The sequence below is a fragment of the Pleurotus ostreatus genome (genome assembly GCF_014466165.1).
Source record: "Pleurotus ostreatus strain PC9 chromosome Unknown scaffold_6, whole genome shotgun sequence".
Taxonomy (NCBI): domain Eukaryota; kingdom Fungi; phylum Basidiomycota; class Agaricomycetes; order Agaricales; family Pleurotaceae; genus Pleurotus; species Pleurotus ostreatus.
In genome coordinates this window covers 2,527,962-2,546,529 of record NW_023503161.1, presented here as the reverse complement: position 1 = coordinate 2,546,529, position 18,568 = coordinate 2,527,962, and the positions used below count along the sequence as shown (strand labels likewise).

The 18,568-nt window shown below is 52.6% G+C and overlaps 3 protein-coding genes across 3 annotated transcripts; 2 read left to right on the top strand and 1 right to left on the bottom strand.

Annotated features, from left to right (window-relative positions):
* Positions 1-1,447: 1,447 nt before the first annotated feature.
* Positions 1,448-4,744, bottom strand: PC9H_009023 (uncharacterized protein; the record flags this gene model as incomplete). The annotated part of the gene is made up of 10 exons (XM_036778530.1): positions 1,448-1,614; positions 1,691-1,756; positions 1,834-2,152; positions 2,212-2,344; positions 2,538-2,678; positions 3,516-3,685; positions 3,776-3,947; positions 4,198-4,227; positions 4,280-4,359; positions 4,421-4,744. 10 exons carry the CDS (start codon positions 4,742-4,744, stop codon positions 1,448-1,450), a joined length of 1,602 nt encoding a protein of 533 aa, XP_036629958.1.
* A 3,058-nt stretch (positions 4,745-7,802) lies between these two features.
* PC9H_009022 (uncharacterized protein) lies at positions 7,803-12,922 on the top strand (the record flags this gene model as incomplete). The annotated part of the gene is made up of 11 exons (XM_036778529.1): positions 7,803-7,925; positions 7,977-8,149; positions 8,203-8,789; positions 8,839-9,338; positions 9,394-9,740; positions 9,794-10,449; positions 11,297-11,544; positions 11,604-11,831; positions 11,889-12,071; positions 12,147-12,558; positions 12,609-12,922. The coding sequence occupies 11 exons, from the start codon at positions 7,803-7,805 to the stop codon at positions 12,920-12,922; spliced, it is 3,771 nt and encodes a 1,256-aa protein (XP_036629957.1).
* A 4,238-nt stretch (positions 12,923-17,160) lies between these two features.
* PC9H_009021 (uncharacterized protein) lies at positions 17,161-18,135 on the top strand (the record flags this gene model as incomplete). The annotated part of the gene is made up of 4 exons (XM_036778528.1): positions 17,161-17,524; positions 17,586-17,681; positions 17,729-17,777; positions 17,838-18,135. 4 exons carry the CDS (start codon positions 17,161-17,163, stop codon positions 18,133-18,135), a joined length of 807 nt encoding a protein of 268 aa, XP_036629956.1.
* Positions 18,136-18,568: the final 433 nt, after the last annotated feature.

The window sequence follows — 18,568 nt, the reverse complement described above, 5'->3', positions numbered from 1 at the left end:
ACGCAGTATCATGGAATGGATCGCCCACCTTGGGACACGTCGTCTTCAGCCAAAGACGATTAAATCCTACCTCACCGCCGTTCGTTCCCTCCACCTCGAAGCGGACGCCCCCTTTGCCGTTTGCGAAGCCCCTATCGTGCAACGTCTCATCAGAGGCATCAAACGATACCACGGTGAACGCGAGCGCAATCCCAAACTACCCATTACATTCCCCATTTTATTCAAACTTACTTCCCTCCCATACACCTCCTTCGACGATATCGTCTTCATAACAGCAGCGAAACTCGCTTACGCGGGTTTCCTCCGTTGTGGGGAATTCACCATTGACAAACCCAACTCCTTTGACCCCAACATTCATGTTACACGTTCCTCTATTCGTTTCATGCCTTCTTTAATTCAGCCAGACCATATTATCTTAACTCTTCCTGCTTCCAAAACCGATCCCTTTCGAAAAGGCGTTACAATCTATATAGCTTCTGCCCTTAATTCCCCCTCCACCTGCCCCGTCTCTGCTTTACTTCATTTATTTACACTTGACCCTCGCCCCCTTAATTCCCCCTTATTCATCACCTCTGATCACTCCCCGCTCACGCGCTCTCGCTTCATCGCTCGCCTCCGGCTCGCACTGCTTGACATTGGGCTCCAACCACAAGGATATTCTGGCCACAGCTTTCGCAGAGGCGCTGCTTCTGCCGCTGCTGCCGCAGGATTCCTTGACCACGAAATCCAACAATTGGGACGCTGGCGCAGCGACGCATATCGCCTGTACATCGATACTCCCAAGGATCGTATTCTCAACCTTTCCTCGCGTCTCCACATGGCCGATCCTCATGCTTCATCTTTCGAACCTCCGGCTCTTCCCTTCGCACCTTCCTTGGCTTGAGTTCGGCCCCTGTTAGGGGGTTCTCCTATCTCAGGAGTTCGTCTGTGTCCCACTCCCGGGTTCCATCCGTTCCCGGGCCGTGGACCAGTCGCTGAACGAGAGAGCTTTTGGCGACAACGAATACACTCTTCGTTATCCCAAAACGAGTTGGATGGATGTGAGGATAGATGAAATTTATCCACGGTCTATCTACGAGTGCACGTGAGACCCCTGTTCCCCTATCTCTCCCTTTGAGTATCTGCGCCTTTGTCTTTGCGCGCACGTATATATAGCACGATCTCCCGCTTTAGCTTCTCATCTTCTTACGTTCACGCTCGATAGGTAAACTAATCTATTATTACCTTACCAGCGCATCTTCTTACGTTCACGCTCGATAGTACATCGAGTTGTTCACTTCTTTTTCCCCACCCATATCGCTTACCCTTCTTTCCACATCGATTTATTTCACTTCTTCGAACTTAAAACATTACATCGATTCCATCTACTACATAGAATTCGCTACGTCTACGTACTTACATACTTCGCCTAGGCCGGCTTGAGTTCGGCCCCTGTTAGGGGGTTCTCCTATCTCAGGAGTTCGTCTGTGTCCCACTCCCGGGTTCCATCCGTTCCCGGGCCGTGGACCAGTCGCTGAACGAGAGAGCTTTTGGCGACAACGAATACACTCTTCGTTATCCCAAAACGAGTTGGATGGACTCGACGTTTGTTCTCCTCCATATCGCCACCAAGTACTGTGACCACACAGCGAGGATTACAGCAAGAGGTAAGCACCATAGTTACCTCTAAATCTGTCAGGAACTCACTTACTACAGTCCCCTCCCTCATTCCCCAGATTCTCCCACTTAAACGACAATGACAAGCGCTCTGGAACGGCTGCCCCGACGTATCAGCTTCAGCGCTGGCCAGAACACATCGGCAAAGAATGATGTTGTGGATCGAGCCAGACATACCTCCGTTCCAGGCCAAGACAGCACGATTGATGGCGGCGAGACGCTGGTGGGATCTCATTCCACCTGGGATGACGACGGGGAGCGAAGTAGCTCCATTATCCGCCATCTGGCCCCCACCAAGCACATTCAGCCTGGAGACGACACGGAGACGACCACGGAGTCCCGACTCTGCAAGAAGCGGCGTGACGGACGAGGTAGGCGGTAGTGGGCACGAGAGAGAAGTGACGATGTAGGCAGCCGTCAAACGCCATCTCGACAATCGTGCCCAGGCGACAGACATGGGGATGAGAGGATATGTGGCGGCGGTGCTGCTCGGGCCCTGGGCATCCCAATACGATGGTGAGTGACCTCTCAATTACATATTAGTTAGGTACTTACCTTTGCCATCGTTGCGCCGTCTCTCAAGGTATTCCTACTCCCATCCCCTTCTGGCTCCATCCCGTTCTTCGTCGGCGTGTCCCCCGTGGAATCACTGCATGGCAGTTGACGCCATGCCGCCAACGACAACGGCCTGGGCATTGTTCATTGCGCTGCCGGTTTCTGGCCATTCAGTTCGGAGGGATCCAGTTCGGCCAGCAAGCGCGTTGAGGCTTCTGTTGGGGTCGGGAGAGCGCATGGGTATGACAGACGACGCGGGGCTTGAATGGAGAGTGATGTGGACAGGCGAGTCCTTCTTTCTCCATCTTGTGGGGTGTACGACTCACCCTGCCAGCCCAGTCCAAACGAGAGACAGAGAGCTTCCCTGCTTCATCGTTTCTGACGTCCTCCACAGCAGCCACTTCGTCTTGGGACCGTGTTTCGGAGGGCTGTATGTCGGTGTCGCGGGCGTTGCTGCACGGAGTGGGCTGGTGGGGGAGTTGTGGCCCTCAACCCGTTCAGATAAGATAGACTGGGTTGGACTTGTCGACGGCGAAGAACTCGGGCGCTTCTTTTGTGTTAGGTAAGCTTGTGTTGAGCTTGTTTCTTGCGCAAAGTCCTCACTAACGTCGCTGCCTTCCACGCCTCTTCCCTTTCGTTTCGACGTCATCAGCAAGTCGATTTCGCGCAACGTAGATGGAGTTCTAGCTAGATTGGGATGGTGCGTAACATGTAGAATACCTGTTAGAATAGTGTTGATAGCACATTGTAGGTTCTCGTACATAACGCACTGGCTGCGACGAATCGATCTCAGCATTGCCACCACCATCGCCTCCATATCGCACTCGCGAAGGCGATATTGTCGACCAACAAGACAGAAGCCAAGATTCGCAAGGCAGTCAAGTAAATAAAGACGAAAAAGAACGAATGAAAATGAAAATGAAAATGAAAATAAAAATGAAAATGACGCGAAACGAAGAAAGGACGGGGAATGGAGCAGTGGAGGAACGGAGGGAGGGAGCGGAGGATGGGACGAACACAAAGGGAGGGACGGACAGAAGGATTGGACGGGCTACGAAAGGACGGGACGAAGGGAGTGGAGGGAGGGTATGCGAATAGAGAGGAGGGACGGACGGACGCTAATGGAGAGGAGGGAGAGAACGAGGGATACGAAGGGAGGGATACGTAGGGAGGGAAGGGGAGTACGAACGGAGAGAAGGGGATGGGAATAATACGAAGGCAAACGCACAACGCCGAACACGAAGAAACGAAATAACACGAAGACGACGCACCAACTTGCGCCGCACCCACGCATGCGAACGCACCCTTCCCCATGCATCCCCACTCCCTCGCCCATCAACATCACCGTCAACATCCTCACCCCGGCCCCGTCGCACCCACTCTCTTCATCGCCGAGACGCGTCCCCGACGCAACCATGCGCACTTCGCTGCGAACAGACGCAGACGCAGACGGCACGCTCGACCCCCTCCCGATCTACGCAACGAACGAACGCGCGAGAGTCGGTGAGGGCTGACGAGGGAGTTGGTCGGGAAGTGGATGCTGGGGCTACGACGTACGACGTACCTGGTACCGAGTTCCCCACACGTCAGACGCCAAACGACAGACGCGCAAACGAATGCCGTGCACGAAGGCACGAGCGCCGGCTATTCCAGCGTCGCGCCAGTGTGTTTCGTCGTGGCGGCGTTCGAACATTCGAAGGTGTGTGTGTGCGTGTGCGTGTGCAAGGGCTGCGGGTCTGGAGAGGGAGAAGCGGTGTCAGCGTGTGGATGGGGACGAAGAGGGAGGAAGAACGAAGAATTGGGAATGCGACGACGAATGGGAAATGCGACGACGAAGGAGAACAAGGCCGGCACGGCTGCAGGCAGAGGGATACGAACGAAGACGAGGGAAAAGCACACGAACGAGGATGGAACAGGACGAAGCAAACGATGAAGAAAGCGACGAGGAAAGAAATGAAAAGAAAGAAAGAAACAGCGCAGACGTACCCTGTATCACCCATGAACACGAACACCAGGCTTGAAGACGGGCGCACGGGCGCACATGGCGCACATGCACATGCACACGCACTCCCTAATTTCGAACTCCCGAATTCCCGTCGCGCGAAGGCGGCATGGTGTCGACTGGCGAACTTGAATCGCAGGACGTGTCTGAGGTAACGGCTGCAGGTGAGTACGACACCATGGTTATCAGCCATCAGCGCAGACTCACCTGTTCGCCGTCACACCAGCGCTGCCTGCCCTCCCAATACCCTCTCCCACACACCACACTAACGCCGCCACGGCCTCTGTGCCACTCTGAACGACGAGAGCTGTCGACAAGGCTGGTATAGACAAGCTCGATGTAGCAGCGGAGCGCGCATCCAGCATAGATGAGGCGACCACGCGCTAGGATCCCTATGAGGAAGGATGGCATAACGGGGTAGCAACGGCGAGGGAGATGTGCAGCCCGTCGAAGGGCCGGCGACGACAGGATAGCGGGACGAATGGCAATCGCAGGATGGTGTACAGCCGCTCGGAGGATCTGGCGTGGCATATACGGTATGTGGTCCTCTCCCCTCCTACCTACTTCACCTACTTAACCAAATAACTCCCTACTACCCTACCCCCCTTCCCGCGCCACTGCGGTAAGCAGTTCTCCAGGCTCGACAACCTTAGTCAGCACGCGCAGACCGTCCATGCAGACAGGTAGGAGGAGAACGAGCGCACGACGCGCGACCTCACAAGCCTGCATGCGACGATGGCCGCCGCGAACAAGGCGAGCGAGGGGAGTAGCGGCGAGTTTCCTGAACGGTGCCAGCAGCGCTCCATGCCAAGTAACAGGCGCGGGGGGTGTCTATTCAGCGGTCGGAATTGTACGGCGGCACTTCCACTATCCCTCACCACCTCTCTCTCTCCGCATTAACGCCCACGATTTGCTGGACTTACTCGGGACGACAAGGGCAAATGACCACGATACAGACGAACTGGTGGGAGAGGGCGCGGTCGGAGTCGAGGAATAGGACGGCATGGGCGGAGCCGTCATGACTAGGAAGGTACTGACCTTAGGCAGGGAGAAGGAGGAGGAGTCCACGGCGATGGGCCTTGCGATGCAGATGGGAATGCGGGGGCCAAGGTGCAAGCAACGGTATAGACAGCGCCGTCCCCGATGAGGCGTAAATCGGCGAAAAAGCGTACGGCAGCCGCGAGGCTTGTCCACCAGCACAATCTTAATACGAAGAGGCGCGGCGTCCTGATGAGGAGAGGAATGGAGGCGGGGATGTGGAAGACAAGGTGGGTTCGTCCATGGTGCGTTAATGGCCCTGTCAAGCACGTACTCACGTCTGTATCCGCCCCATTCCAGACACTTGAATCCAAGCCTCCATCGCTGAATCCATGGTCACTGTCAATACCACTCCCCAGGCGCGCCTCTGTAGTGGTGTCCTTGGGACGCATGCGGGTGATGTTCATCAACGAATCCCATCCCCATCCCCACGGCCATACCAGCAGAAATAGGCGTATTCGGAATCACCTGCGCGGAAAGCGTGATTGGAGTTGGGACGCCGCTGTTCGCGAGGGCGTGGCAGAGGGCGTTAAGACAGTAGTGGGGTGTGAACCACACAGAGACGCTGGTGGGGCACTCAGGATGGCGGCGGACTTGGAGTGGCTCAGGGTGAGTGTTGTGAGAAGGCTGCGCGCTGGTGAGCCGCTTGCAAGGCACGAACGTGACAGATGGAGCCCACCTGTTCATCCCGTCATAGCTATCCCACCCACCAAACACGCACTAGGACCAGGTATGTATTTCATCATTTCATCGCCCTCACCCTCATCATCCCTAATGTGCCAAATCCCTCCTCGTCGATGTCTGCAATTGTAAAACTCAGAGGCGCCACCGTCTACATGCAGGATGTGTTTAGAGCACAGAAAATAAAGGCAATGGCCGCAGGTAAGCACGACCCATGATCGTCAAAAATATGCGGAGACTCACCTGTTCACCGCGACGCCAGGGCTCCCTGCTCTCATCTGTTCGCATGCCGATGCACGAAAACAAGGCATGCAAGCAAACAGTGCAGTGTTGGTTAACAAGGTGAACGATCCATTGCATCCGTACGCAGGATTCCACTTACCAGCGTATTGCACCCTTCAGGAATGACCACTAATATCCCCGGACCCCGCTACATCTGTCGCCCGCATCTCGTTTCTTCATCGACGGAACCGCGACCTGGATGCCGTCCTACGCTCGGCGGTTGATGCCCACGACCACAGAGCCGATGTCTAGAGATGAGAGAGAAGGGACGAATAAAAGCAGCAGGACAAATGCAAAGAGAAGGGGAAGGGAAAAACGCACCAGTGTGCACGCGAACCTGAGTGCTGTCGCGCCACCCTCCTCCCTTAAATCTTCATCCCTAATTCTCGAATCTCTCGAATGCATCTCCGTCAAGGCCCCGTAGTCGTACAGTTGCGGACAACCAAAGCCATCAAATTTACAAAATGAATTATTTGGGCCTCACAGAGCGCCGGGGACAGTAGTTAAGTCTGTAAATGGTGTATTTAGGACCAAATAAACTAATTGACACGAGCAGATTTTCTCATTTCGCTCATATAAGGAAATTGTACCTCTAAAAATTTGGCCACCCCCCCGAAAAACAGTGTACAAATAATACAGAATATGCCAATCGACTCCTTTTGTAAAGTAGATTATGATTTTTAATGTCTAGGGAAAAAATATCGAGCCGTTCTCACACAGAAAAATAATAAACATTGGCCGAATATGGCAAGCCCCTGATCACATAGTGCAGTCAGGTGACATGTCCCCCCAATTGCCAGTCACTAGTCACTCTCCACATCAATTTGCCATTAAACCCGCGTTACAAAATAGGTTGGTCATTGACGCACCTATTCTGGCTGTGAAATCTCGGCGCTTATGCAGTTCCCAGCACTTAAAATGTTGTTCAAAACCCCCAAAATTTTGGCCACCCCCATTTTCTCGTGGGAAAAACTTCGGAGGATGTTTTTCTGAAGCTTTCAACTAATTCGAGTCTGATAGCAAGCTCGGTTTGTCCAAAAAAAATCTAGATCATCCACAATCAACTTTGGTGACTTTGGTTGTCCGCAACTGTATTCGGCAAGCACACGATGATTCGTGCGCTGGGCGTGCAAGGCGAAAGTGACGACATGAGGTAAGTATCAATACTGCTGCTGAATTCGTTTTGTACTCACCTTTGCACGCTACTGGCGCCGACTCAGGCACACCTCCCACGTCGTCTACCTCGCCTCGGACGCCTACGCTGCACGCCAAGTTGGTACGCGCTACCTAACAGAAGGGAAATTAAGACACGTGGGAAAGGAATAGGCAACTGAGTACAACGGCCAGAATGAGCTGTCCCAGCTCACCCTCCCCGCACTACTCTCACGCCTCATGTGATTAATCATGTGATGCACTCGGTCACTTGATTCTAAGCAACAATATTTTTTAAACTATACTACACAACAACATGAACTACAAGTTCTGCGAAGTCCAACACTTATGTTCCCAGTCTAAATGCAAGGTTCAACTACCTCCGTTGTACCCTCATCAGACATGCAAAAAATGCCGAGAAGCATGTCGGCTCAGAATGGAGAACTCCCGGAAGCGCAAGCGCGAGGCTCTTGATGCCGAAAAATACAAACATACTCATCAAGCCCCATTGGGATATGGCGGCGAAGATGACGAAGGCGATGAGGAAGGAAAAGAACAGGTGAGAGAATACTAAATAAGTTGTATCCCAAGTCAGAGCTAACAAAAACAGGCCTATGAAGGGCCCGCTGAATGCTTACAAGCCATTCACAGTGCATTCAAGTCAGCTCCACATGTTAGCTTCATCGGACAATATGAACTTGATCTCGATCCCTTGAAAACTGCGAAAGAGGAAGTCCGTATGGTGTCACATGAGATATGGCAAGCAAGCGGCTACAAATTTCGGTATGAGAACAGAAAAATGTTAAATAATTGATAGCTTACTGGTGTGTTCCCAGAGTCCACGATAATCCCAAAATAGCAACTGGATACAAAACTCGGTACTGGTGTTGTCAGGACGAAGGCCGGCGCCAGCGATCAAGGCCAAGCCAGCGAGAGGGAGCCGTACCTCGAGACAATGTCGGCATGAAGCGCTTTGCCTGTCGAAGTCGGCTTATTATTGCATGCAAGCTGGCTGCTCCCAAAGGCGGTGTATCCTTGAAGCGGACAATCAGAATTGCGATTGAACATCACACTGTGCATGTACTGTACTATGATGTCTCTGTCCCTGCAGAGGCGCTGGACATGGTGCGTGAAAACCTTGACAACGCAACACCAAACGAGCTTGTCGGCCGGATTCAAGCACTGTTCCCACAAGTGACAGCCAATCAAATCCATACTGCCTGGACTGTGATGAGCGAAGAATTATGGAAGCGGGACGATCAGCAACTTACCTCCGCCAAGCTTCTTATGGAAGATCTATCAGATGACGTTGAGATGTTCAATGTTGTTATAGAAGATGGCATAGAGCAAATTTGCTGGGGTATGAAACAGATTGCACGGCCACTGATAGGAAAGGTGGTTGAAGTGGGATTAGATGCAACTTGTGAGTCATCAGCTAGTTGTTAGTCATTCATGGGCTAACCGAAGTGTAGTCGAAACAAACTCAAGGCACCTAGAGTTATACAGCGTGCTAGCCGAGTTTGACAATGCAGGCTTTCTGTTGTCATACTGTTTGTTATCAACAGCATCAGCCATTGAAATCGGCAAGCGGACACGAGCACTTACAAGGTGGACAACTATGCTTCGGGACAGATATTGCCTCAACCCCGAATTCGTTCACGTGGATAAGGATATGGCGGAGATTTCGATGTCAAGAACAGTTTGGGCATCGGCGAAGATCCAGTTATGCTGGTGGCACCTTCGAAAGGCATTGCGTGAGCGGTTATCACGAGCAAAACTTACTACAACACCGTACAATGTCGAGAAAGCAGTTGGCGAGTTCACGTTCATTGATCGAGGATTCATTCCGTTTGGAAGGACCGACTCCGGGGAGCATGAAGGAGGGCAGGTGGATTCAGATACGGTTGAGATGGAGATGTCCACGCAGGAGAATCCAAATGCAGTGTATCTGCGAATCACAAAGGCACAAAGAGTCAGTGACTACGACAAGACCGCCCGACACAAAGGCAGCAACACTAACGATCAAGTTGCCTGCACGGGTACTTCCTGAAACGGCTACTGCTAGCGAGAATGCCAACGATGACCACAGTTGTCGCATCTTCTGTCCCGACGACCTTCGGGTACAACTTGTAGACATGGTTGAACTCCACTTCTGTGCGCACCCTCTCATTCCTGGATATGCAGCACCGTCAGCACCAGGAATACGCCACTGGGCAGTCAAACAAATGTATGACTTCTGCGTAGCCAATGACTTGCGTGAGGCATGGGCATACTTGTGGGAGAACTGGTATCGAAAGGGTCGCTGGGAGCTCTGGGCTCGATGTGAGTACGAGCGAATCCCAAGGCTCAAGACTACAATGATTCTGGAAAGCCAGTAAGCATGTCTACTTCGATAGAGAGATTTACGAACTTACCTCCCATGGACAGCTGGCGGCGGATTAAGAAAGACTTTTTGCACCATTTTCATAAGCCGCGTGTTGACCTTCTTGTCTGGATTCTTGTGACGAAAATGGCCCCAGCCTATTATCGTAAACTCGACTTGGCCACAAGGGACATAGGTCGCTTCCGAGAGTTGCCTTCCTGGAGAAAAGCGTTCAAAAGGGACTGGAAGCGAGCCTTGAAAAAACCCATTACTGTTCCACTCAACATCAAATATAGACCGGACACGTACCGTTGGGTTTGCACCTGTCCACACTTCAGCAAAAGCCGGTTCCTTCTTTGTAAACATCTGGTCCAAGCAGCACCGCCTGTCGAACCCATATTCTTCCTTGAGGTGATCCGAAACCGTACCACTCCGTTCTGGACCCATGTCTCCCTCCAGCCGATGACAGACGAAACAAAGCCGGGCGTAAAACAGCCAGCCCAGCAGCCTTGCGAAGATGTTGATTCGTCAGACGAAAGCGAAAGCGACGAGGGGGCCTGCCATCAACTGTTTGTTGCCTTCGAGGACCAAATGAAGAAAAGGATTGACTTACTTCGGGACTTTGCGTATGGGCTAGAATACCAGATTCAGTTCCGGGACCATCGATTCCTACAAACGGTGGAGAGGCAAGGTGGTGCACTGTTTAGATTGGCCGAGGCTTGTCAGCAACGAGAGCGAAGGCAGAATACAACAAGGGGGGAGGGAACGACGACGTGGGAGTCCTCAACAGCAATGTTTTACCGGACACGACCATGTGTCGCTGATCAAGGGTCGTAAGGATATGATACATATATGATCAATTCTTTCACATCACCTATGCCATATAAATATGTCTTCCATTCTTGACCTCTTGACACTCCGGGTGACTTGAAGCTGGGGCATCAAACGTTGAAGACGTTGAACAGGCAACTAGCTAGAAGGCAAGCTCTAAGTTAACGACTTCTAACGAACATCAACAATTAGATTATAGATGGGATGTTATCTTATCGTCACACGTGAGGGTGAGAAATGTGCGGGGTGGGGTTGACGAAGGGTCTTTGCCAGAATGACCTAAGGGGGAAACTACACGAGAGAAAAAAAAGAGAACGGCGGCAGCTGCGATGGGTACTAGCCAGCGAACAAACAAAGGTGAGTTCATCCGCTGTTGAATACGAGGCTAGCGCGCTTACGCGACCATAGAGTTCGACGGCAATCTGTGCCCACTCTGAGCGACGAGGGCCATTGACACTGGCGGTAGCACAAGCGAGACGAAGCAGTGGATTGCGCATCCAGCGTAGATGAGGCGACCACGCGCCAGGATCACTATGGTGAGGAATGGTGTAACGGAGGGGCAACGCCCATGTCCAATGTTCCCTCTCCCGACGCCACACCTCACAAACGCACTCCCAATGGCCTCCATCCTCGCGGATGCCTGCTAGAGGTAGAGTGACCTCGTGGTGAGCTGTCGTCGACCCGAAAACGCGCCGAAAAAACTGAACGGCTCGTCGCCACGCTGTCCGCCATTTCAGGTCAAGGTTCCTATTCGCCGACTGCTAGCTCTTCGCCTAATGTGACATCATCCGCGTCCCTGCACAGCCTCAATGCGGCGAGAGCCCTTGTCCTCGAGTACGAAGAGAGTTTCTCCAAAGCGGAGCAGGCAAGAGATGAGGCAGAGGCTCAAAGACGGATGATGTTGGGTCACTGGCAGCAACTGGAGCGATACCTCCAGGGTCTTGAGTTTCACGCCTCAGACGCTAGAGCCGGGTTCGCTAGGATCGTAGCAGACGGTGGTGGGCCGTTGGTACTGGCAGATCTCAACGCTCTACCTGCTGCTAGTTGCTCGCTATTCTCATCTTCGTCTACGATGGGGCCTCCGTCTACCAAGGGCCCACACCGAAACAATTCTACCGGCTCGATGGCATCGACAAGCAATCGTACTACCCATTATCCCTTATCGTCACTACCTCTTCCTCCCCAGGTAGCCGGGTCAGAAATCGCGATAGCAGTATGGATGAAGCTTCTCAGCCACCTCCGAAGAAACCTCGAATTGTTTACGCTGAACCGGTAAGTTAACCCCCGTGTTGAAGAGACGTCGGCTCTAACGGGTTAGCGCGACTACAGTCTAATTCCCCTCATCTCTCGAACGCACAGTACGCCCAACAACAATCTTATGGCACGCCGACTCTTCACGCTATTTCACGCAAAGACGCGATGCATGTCCAGTACGTAGATCAGCATGGACAACCAATTGCGCCATCAAAACATGAATATCCTTCTCCGTATCCCCCTCCCCACACGATCCAGGTAATGAATACCTCGCTTTGTCTTCATGACATATCGGGCTGACACGCCACGCAAGCAGTGTACCACCATCCCCAGGCCCGCTTGATCAACGATAGATATGGCGCCTCACTGAACCTTCACCACCCTCGCTCACGTTCTCGCTCGCGTTCCTCTAGCGCGGAATCGGAAAACATCGACGAACTTCTCCTAGCTGCTACAGACGACGGAAATCAGCCGCAATTCCCTCATGGGAATCCAAATCATCCTAACCCACCACATCAGCAGCCACGCTCGAATGGTCAAGTTGTGAATGGTATCCACCATCACGGACATCACCCTGCGACCCATAGTCCTAACGCGCCGCCATATCAGCCACATCATCCATCCCTTTTACCCCAACCAGGCCAGGTCCAAACGTATCAGACGCACGTCTTCGCGCCGGTGGTGACGGGCGCTCCGGTGAAGAAGAGCAAGTTCGGCGCCAGTGGAAGTTCGAGCAATCTAACAGGTGCATAGTTTCTTCAGAGACGACAGAATCGAATACTCACCCCCTCGCAGCGAATGGCTCCCAAAGCCAGGGCGACGTAAACGGCGTACAGTCGGCCCCTCCCCCACCTTCGTTTCCGCCGGCGAATGCTCAGGGTCAACGCATATGCAGACAGTGCGGGTTGCCTGGTCGGTACAAAGAGGGAAAGTGTGTTGAGAAATGGGGACCAGGGCCTGAAGGCCCAGGCACCGTATGCGATAGGTGGGTGATGATGTTGGCCATAAGATCATTGCTTCGGCCGTCAGAACACATCGCCCGCTCAGCTCGCAAAGTGCGTTCGACTTCAGACGGCCAGAAGGCGGCTTCTACGTTCGTGAGTGCGTGAGTGCGTGAGCTTGGGCTAGGGGAATTTGGGCTTGGGTATTTGCGTTCTGCGTCGTGGGTTCTGCGGTGTGGGCTGGGAGTTGGGGAGGCGGCGTGATGATGAGTTAGCGATGCGATCAGCATGCTGTGGGTTGCTGATCATCCCTGGCCTGCCGTGTAGCCGTTTCGAGTCCGAACGAACGCAGACCTCTCGCATTGCAATCTGTCTAACGAAAACTAGTATCGTACTGTAGTAGTGAATGTACACGTAGACTAGTATGTAGTCTAATAAAAATGCGAGGGTCCGCCTCCGGCAGGACAAGTCCGTGCGACACCTGAGTGAACTATGTGTGATAAACGATGAGTCCGAGAGCGAGAAAGAACGTATAAGAGACTTCGGATGCTTCGGACGCTTCAGATGGCTTCGGACGCGCTCGGACACAGAACAAACAACTCGGCTTCGGATAGTACGACGAGGACGGCAAGAGAATGATAAGGACGGCAGGAGAAAGTAGCTTCGGATCGGACTCGGACTCGGACAACGGCGAACTCTGACAACGGATGAGGAGAAAGCTCTCGGACGACTTAGATTCTGACTCGATGTGGGGGGGAAACAAGCTTAGTTCTTCTAACTACGAGTACAGGAGGCTTTTGTAGCTAAGAAAAATGTCAGATGAAGGAAAAGTCCGAGACGAAAAGGCACCAGGAACGAATAATGGTGCTAGTATAGTCCAAGTATTAGAGTCCGAAAACAAAAGATATACGAAAGATTGATCCGAGCTGTCTGATCCATTATCACGTGTGTCCGCTACGGGTTCGTGACGTCCGAGTCATGTGCGAGCGTGTCCGAAGAGTCGGAGAGGGGTCAATAGGGGATAGGGGAGGTCGGACTGCACGGAACGAAAGGGTTCAACCCTTACAGTACATTCGTCTGAATCGAGTTTCGTTCTCTAATATACGAAGGAGAACAAGTACAGACGGCAAAAGATAGAAAATACATCATGGATTTCACTAGACACAAGAAACGGAGTACGGAAGGACCAACAATATCGTGGGCAGAGAGGTGAGTGGGAGGTGCTAGGCCGACGGTTCGAAGTGGTGAGGCGTGGCGCGATCTACGGGGTATGGTAGGCGGACGGCCGTCGAATCACTGATAGAATACGCACTGGTTGAGTCAATACACCCTTTACGATAACTCCTTGTCGTTCGTCCTTCTTTGGGTCATGCCAGGCGGGCGGTGTAGCCCACTGGATATTTGCGTGAGTGCTTTCGTATGTTGGAATGTGAAGTCGGCACGGGAGAATGGTTCTGTAAAGTTTTTCAGTAGACTGAGTCGCCGCCGGTCGTGTAGAGGTACTCATCTTTGAAGTAGTTACCTCTGTATGTGTACAAGCGCGCAAACGATGCTGGTATGGTCTGTGGTGCCAAAATATAAGCAAAATGTAGCGATTTCTTGTATCTAATAGACTTCCCTAATGAAATTGATGAGGGTGATTGGTCGTGGCGCGGAGAGATGACTTACCCAACTAAATCCATGCCCTGCGCGGTCATGGGCACGCCGTTCGCCCAGACTGTAATCCCCGTCGCGATGAACTTCTTCGTCATGCGCAAATGGATTGTCGCGACCGGTCGTCCGGTGATATACACTCGCATGGTCGCGTGTTGGTGGGGATCCTTGCGATTTCCATGCTTACTGTGACTACAAGAGGTGAGCGTGGCGCAATACGAGTAGAGTTACTTACACGATGTTCCAGCGTTCGATCTCGCGCGCGTCGAATTCAAGCGCGGCGTCGATCCGTTGTTTCCACACGATCAGTGCTACTTGGGCGGCGATTTCCAACGCCGTTCAGTCTGCGCGGCGCGTGGGGCTCGATAGAAGGGTGGAGATGATGTATAGCAGTGTCATACTACGAGTGGTGAGTTGTAGCGGGAGTAGGAGCGAGGGAATACATACTTTGGCGTTTAGGTTGGTGGTAGTAAAGACAAAGTGTTGAACGGGATAAGGCGGGCCGGGTCGATCATGATCGAAGGTCGACCCAAAGATGACGTATTTTGATCATGATCGAAAGATGCGTCGACGTCGACCCGAAGATGACGTATTTCGATCATGATCGAGCGATCTTGATTTGGCATTCGCAGAGTTGTCGAAGTCGCGTCGATGTATTACTTAAGGCTGCGTCGCCTGCCTTGCTATTCTCTACGCTGCTTATCCTACAACCATCACCTCCTCCCCCCCGATGTCTGCGTCCTCCCCTAATCCTGAGAGCTCAGCGGCCCGTTCAACTTCGCCGTCGGCGTCACGCTCGACATCGCCGTCAGCGTCAAGCGAATATGAGCCGCATTCAGACGGCCCTAACAGCAAGATGCGTTTGGGGGTGGCGATGGCGATGGCGCTGGCGACGGCGATGGCGCAGACGACGAGACTGGCGAGAGGATTGTAAAGAAACCTCGTAAATCGAAGGTCACAACGATGCAGCTGTTGCCAGGGGAGCTGAATGGGCAAATAGAGTTCCGTCGAGGGCAAGTTATCCGCAAATGATCTTGCGAAAGCCCTGCATGGCTATTTCTACAAGCCGTTGCATAAGAGTGTGTCGGAGGAACAGGCTTTGGCGAGACTGATCGTCGGCTACAGGATGGTTAACATGGAACAATTGGTGAGTGAGATGAGGGGCAAAGTATTATATACTCATCGTGTTTAGGATCGAGCCTTCGCGGACGTGAAGTCGTCTTATACGTACGGGCCTAGTTGGGTGAAAAGTGAGTTCATGGTCATCAACAATTTGGAGTTGGAGAAGGAGAGAATACAAGAGTCAGAGAAGGTATGCGTCGTTCAACACAGGGATAAGGATTCGTTGGCTAATTGTTCAGCTTTTGATTGAGTGTGGGATGAAGCAAGGAAGTGCTGGCTTGTTGGAGGGGATCTTCTTAACCATGGCAGCGCTGCGTCTAGCGATCGCAGTGTTTGTCGAAAAATGTAAGGGTTCCTAAGGAGGATTGAGAGCCACGGTCGGCCTCCGGGTATACCTAATCATGGTCAGCATCAAATTCATGCGGATGATTGTGCGTACGTACAGCCCCGCGCGCTGTTTCGGACGATTGAGACTTCGACAAAAGTGAACTGGACCCTGGTTGGCGAGTGCCACTGGTGCTCGAGTGCTCCGCATCGCTTGTAGCGTTGACGTTTGCTACTTGGTGAGGAGGATACGCGTAACGCGGAGGAACAGGCGGTAGGTGCTAAAGAGAGACTATGGGTGGGCAGTTTCAAGGGTTACCGACAGGATTACTCACCTTTTGATTTTCACAATAATCACACAGCGTGCTACCTGACAACGAGTGGCAGGAGATTATCAACCTGTGTTCTTTGTTTACTAACCCTCACACATCTAGTTCCGTGGTTAACCTCTGGTTGATAGAGTGTCCTGCCCGTGTAGATACATTTGATTGTTCACACGTAGATAAATAGGTAGTCTGAATTATGTAGTCCCTCGCGCGTTTGCAAGGGTCAACTGCTATTCCGTACGCCCGAGTAACCGCGAAGAAACGGTTATTTCTACACTATTTATGAATCAATAGGACCCGTACAGGCCATGCATTGCAGTGGCTACAGCCCCAAGTTGTATGTTTCCCCTTCTCACTGGGCGTGATACACGCCAACGACGAGATCACGCCCTTCGTACATCGTATCCCTGTTTTCTACAACACGGTAAGCAGCGCTCTTGGTAGGACCAGTCACCACTGTGTGCTCAACCTCGCTTGGACATTTGTGCTGTTGGTCATGGGCGCTTGTTTGGCGCTCCCCATGATTTGGACACCATACACGCAACAACAACGCACTCGCTCTATTGTCTTTGTGAACAATAGGCGAGGCAACGGTCAGACCCCGACAACGACATGCAAGCCACTCCTCGCTCCTCGCTCCTTGCTTCTTTACCACCATCATCACCACCACCATTATGCACCGTAATCTGTGCCTCCTGCCGCCGGGCATTCTAGCATTTCTCCGCATATTTATTTTGCATTTATTGGTAGGTTTTCCTTGATACTTCACGAAGATGATGGCTAGACTTACCTCGCAGAACTCACAAATGGACGGTCGCCACCGATAGTGGTGTGTGCTGTGTGCGCCAGGACAGTGCCTTCAAGGGTAATCGAATAAGACCAGTAAGTGCTAGTCTTCGAGGAAACATATCGCGGCTCATTTCTCAAAGTTGCCGCCACAACAATACCTTACAGCTTCTACCTGGACAGTATACGTCCACGATGAACCCCCAACCCCAACTCCTCCATGACATCCTAACGTCGCCCACATCATCCTTATCATCTCCTGGTTTCAGGCCACCAACATCAACCTCCCGCTGGACCTTGTGCTGGATCCAGGGATCGCCGTATTCCCCCCAGCCCCCCTATGCCGGCCAATCTGCCTTCGCGCCACTTCCAATCTCGGCAAACTCCTGCGATCCAGTCCGTCGCGCTCTCATCCAACACCTGGATCGCCCTCGACAACCGCGCCGTGCTCTGGGACTCGCTCGAGTACCGGCGGGGTGTGCTCGGCCGCGGGGTCCTGCTCTTGTGAAACTTGCGCACCAGGGCATTTCGGTGCGACATGCCAGAGCTGTGAGGCTGGGTTCGTTGCACGTCGTGTGATGAGGAGATCGCGGTGTCGGGCAGGTGCCTGGACTCCCCAGTGAAGAATGTCCCCGCGACGTGCAACTGTCTGAACGGCATCTGCGGCGCAAACGGCGAGTGCGCGTGCAACGCGGGGTTCGTGAAGGCGGATAACGGTACTGCGTGCGCCAAATGCGACAACGCGGGTTCTGACCGCACCAAGGGCACACCAGTGCCCACATCGAAGTCCAGCGGCACTATCTGCCCTCAAGGTACGTCATACCTTCCTTTTCATATTCTCAACCTTTAACTATAACTAATCTTTATAACAGTCGAACAATGCAACGATTACAGCCAGTGGCTGTACAGCCGCCTCCGAATTGCATCTTACGCAGCCCCTGCTTTGCGTCCGTCTTCCTCATCCCCAATGACCTCCTTGCCGCCGCGAACGTGGCCCTCTACGGTGGTGGCTGCAAATTGCGCAAGCGCCTTGCCTTATCGGGTAGTTCCGGTTGGGCGCTTAATCAATGGGTAAAACCCATTGTCTACCCAGCCCCCCGCGCAGCACACGCTACTGCCTTCACTGTACGGGCACCCAGGCAGCCCGCACTGAGGGATGAAGCTTTGTAGACTATACTAATTAATACATACTGGAACATCCGTTATAACTGTGAATGCTCCCAATACAAGTTTGAATTAATGTGAACACTGTACGGCCACCCAGGTAGCACGCGGTGAGAGAGGAAGCTCTGTAGTCTATATTTTATGTCCTAGCACTCATTTAAATGTCTATTGCACTATTGAAGACTCACAAGACAGGTTTCAACGAATGTCAGACACTGCACAGGCTATTGAGGCGCCCGCACAGAGGGGACTCGACTTTTCAATCATGATCATATGTAGTTACTGCGATTAACCCCGCGTAGCTGAGCGTGAGGACGCGCATCGAGGCCAGTAATCACGAAATCAAGTGTACGGTCTTGAAACAAGGGAGGACTTATAGGGATGCTGTTCAAAGACAGTCCTCGTCAACTGTCCATTCCAGAATAATTAGCTGTTCAAG